Source organism: Daldinia childiae (genome assembly GCF_008694065.1).
Source record: "Daldinia childiae strain JS-1345 chromosome Unknown Scaffold89, whole genome shotgun sequence".
Lineage (NCBI taxonomy): Eukaryota > Fungi > Ascomycota > Sordariomycetes > Xylariales > Hypoxylaceae > Daldinia > Daldinia childiae.
In genome coordinates, this window is record NW_022984730.1 from 348 (window position 1) to 1,287 (window position 940).

Consider the following 940-nt stretch of genomic DNA (forward strand, 5'->3'; position numbering starts at 1 on the left):
TAGTTTTCAGTCACATTGGCGGCGACTTTACTCAGAAGACACATGCTATAGCTGTATGATGCGACGACCAAAATACAAGCTTCCTTGCGGGCATTGGGTCTGTGACATATGCATGAAAATATTCGGAACGAAGAAAAATGTTTATCTGTCTTTAGACAATTGCCCTTTATGTGGAGGTCACGGCATCCGAATTCGATTCAAGCCAGACACAGCAACGGTCCGTGTGCTGTGCATTGACGGAGGCGGAACACGGGCGTGCGTCCCGNGGACCGAGTGGGATTGCCGCACCCCGTGCAGTGCAATTTTGACACTTTGTTTGGCACTAGTTCCGGTAAGTTTGTTCCCAGTAACCTGGCTACGTGTAAGGTCCCAACCTCGTATAGGTGCGATAAGTATTTGTGGGCTAGGCGTGAAGGGCTGGTCCGTGAACGACTGTATCGCGACCTCTAAAGCCCTTGCGCGAGCCGTATTCCGACCACGTCGTGTAGCTTCGCTTCCCCTTGCTTGGATCCCCTCCATCCACCGAATCTGGCAAACAATTCTATCGGTCCTACTAGACAGCAGATACCCATCGCGAAATATAGAGGCGGCTTTAAAGAAGGTTTTCGGGTCGTCCCGCAACATCGCGGATTTCTCCCTCGCCACTGAAATGGGCCTCCACATCGGCATGCCCGTCACTGCGACAAATGACACAAGTACACACCTTGTTACCAACTACAATGGAGTAGGAAAACGGAACCAAGACGGAGGTAGGCGTACAAACGAGCTCTTAGAAGCGCTTTTATCACTAAGTAGTTGAAGATTACCAGATCCTCCAAACAGAGGACAACAACGTGGTTCCTCTTTGGAAAGCGTAAGTGACCATGTCCACTCACTATCGCCAATGTCTGTCAATCCACTGACAAGTGGGACTCGATACATAGGCTTCGGGCAACCACCG

General features: G+C 50.6%; 1 protein-coding gene across 1 annotated transcript in view; it reads left to right on the forward strand.

Moving 5' to 3' along the window:
* The window catches only part of GL218_09637 (Uncharacterized UPF0442 protein C7D4.12c), a gene marked incomplete at both ends in the record, with an annotated part of 1,204 nt that extends 347 nt beyond the window's left edge, over positions 1-857 (forward strand). Inside the window, 3 exons of the mRNA XM_033586466.1 lie at positions 243-331; positions 384-749; positions 802-857. Of these exons, the coding sequence (XP_033432799.1) occupies positions 243-331; positions 384-749; positions 802-857 (511 nt within the window). The remainder of the gene's footprint in view (positions 1-242; positions 332-383; positions 750-801) is intronic.
* Positions 858-940: the final 83 nt, after the last annotated feature.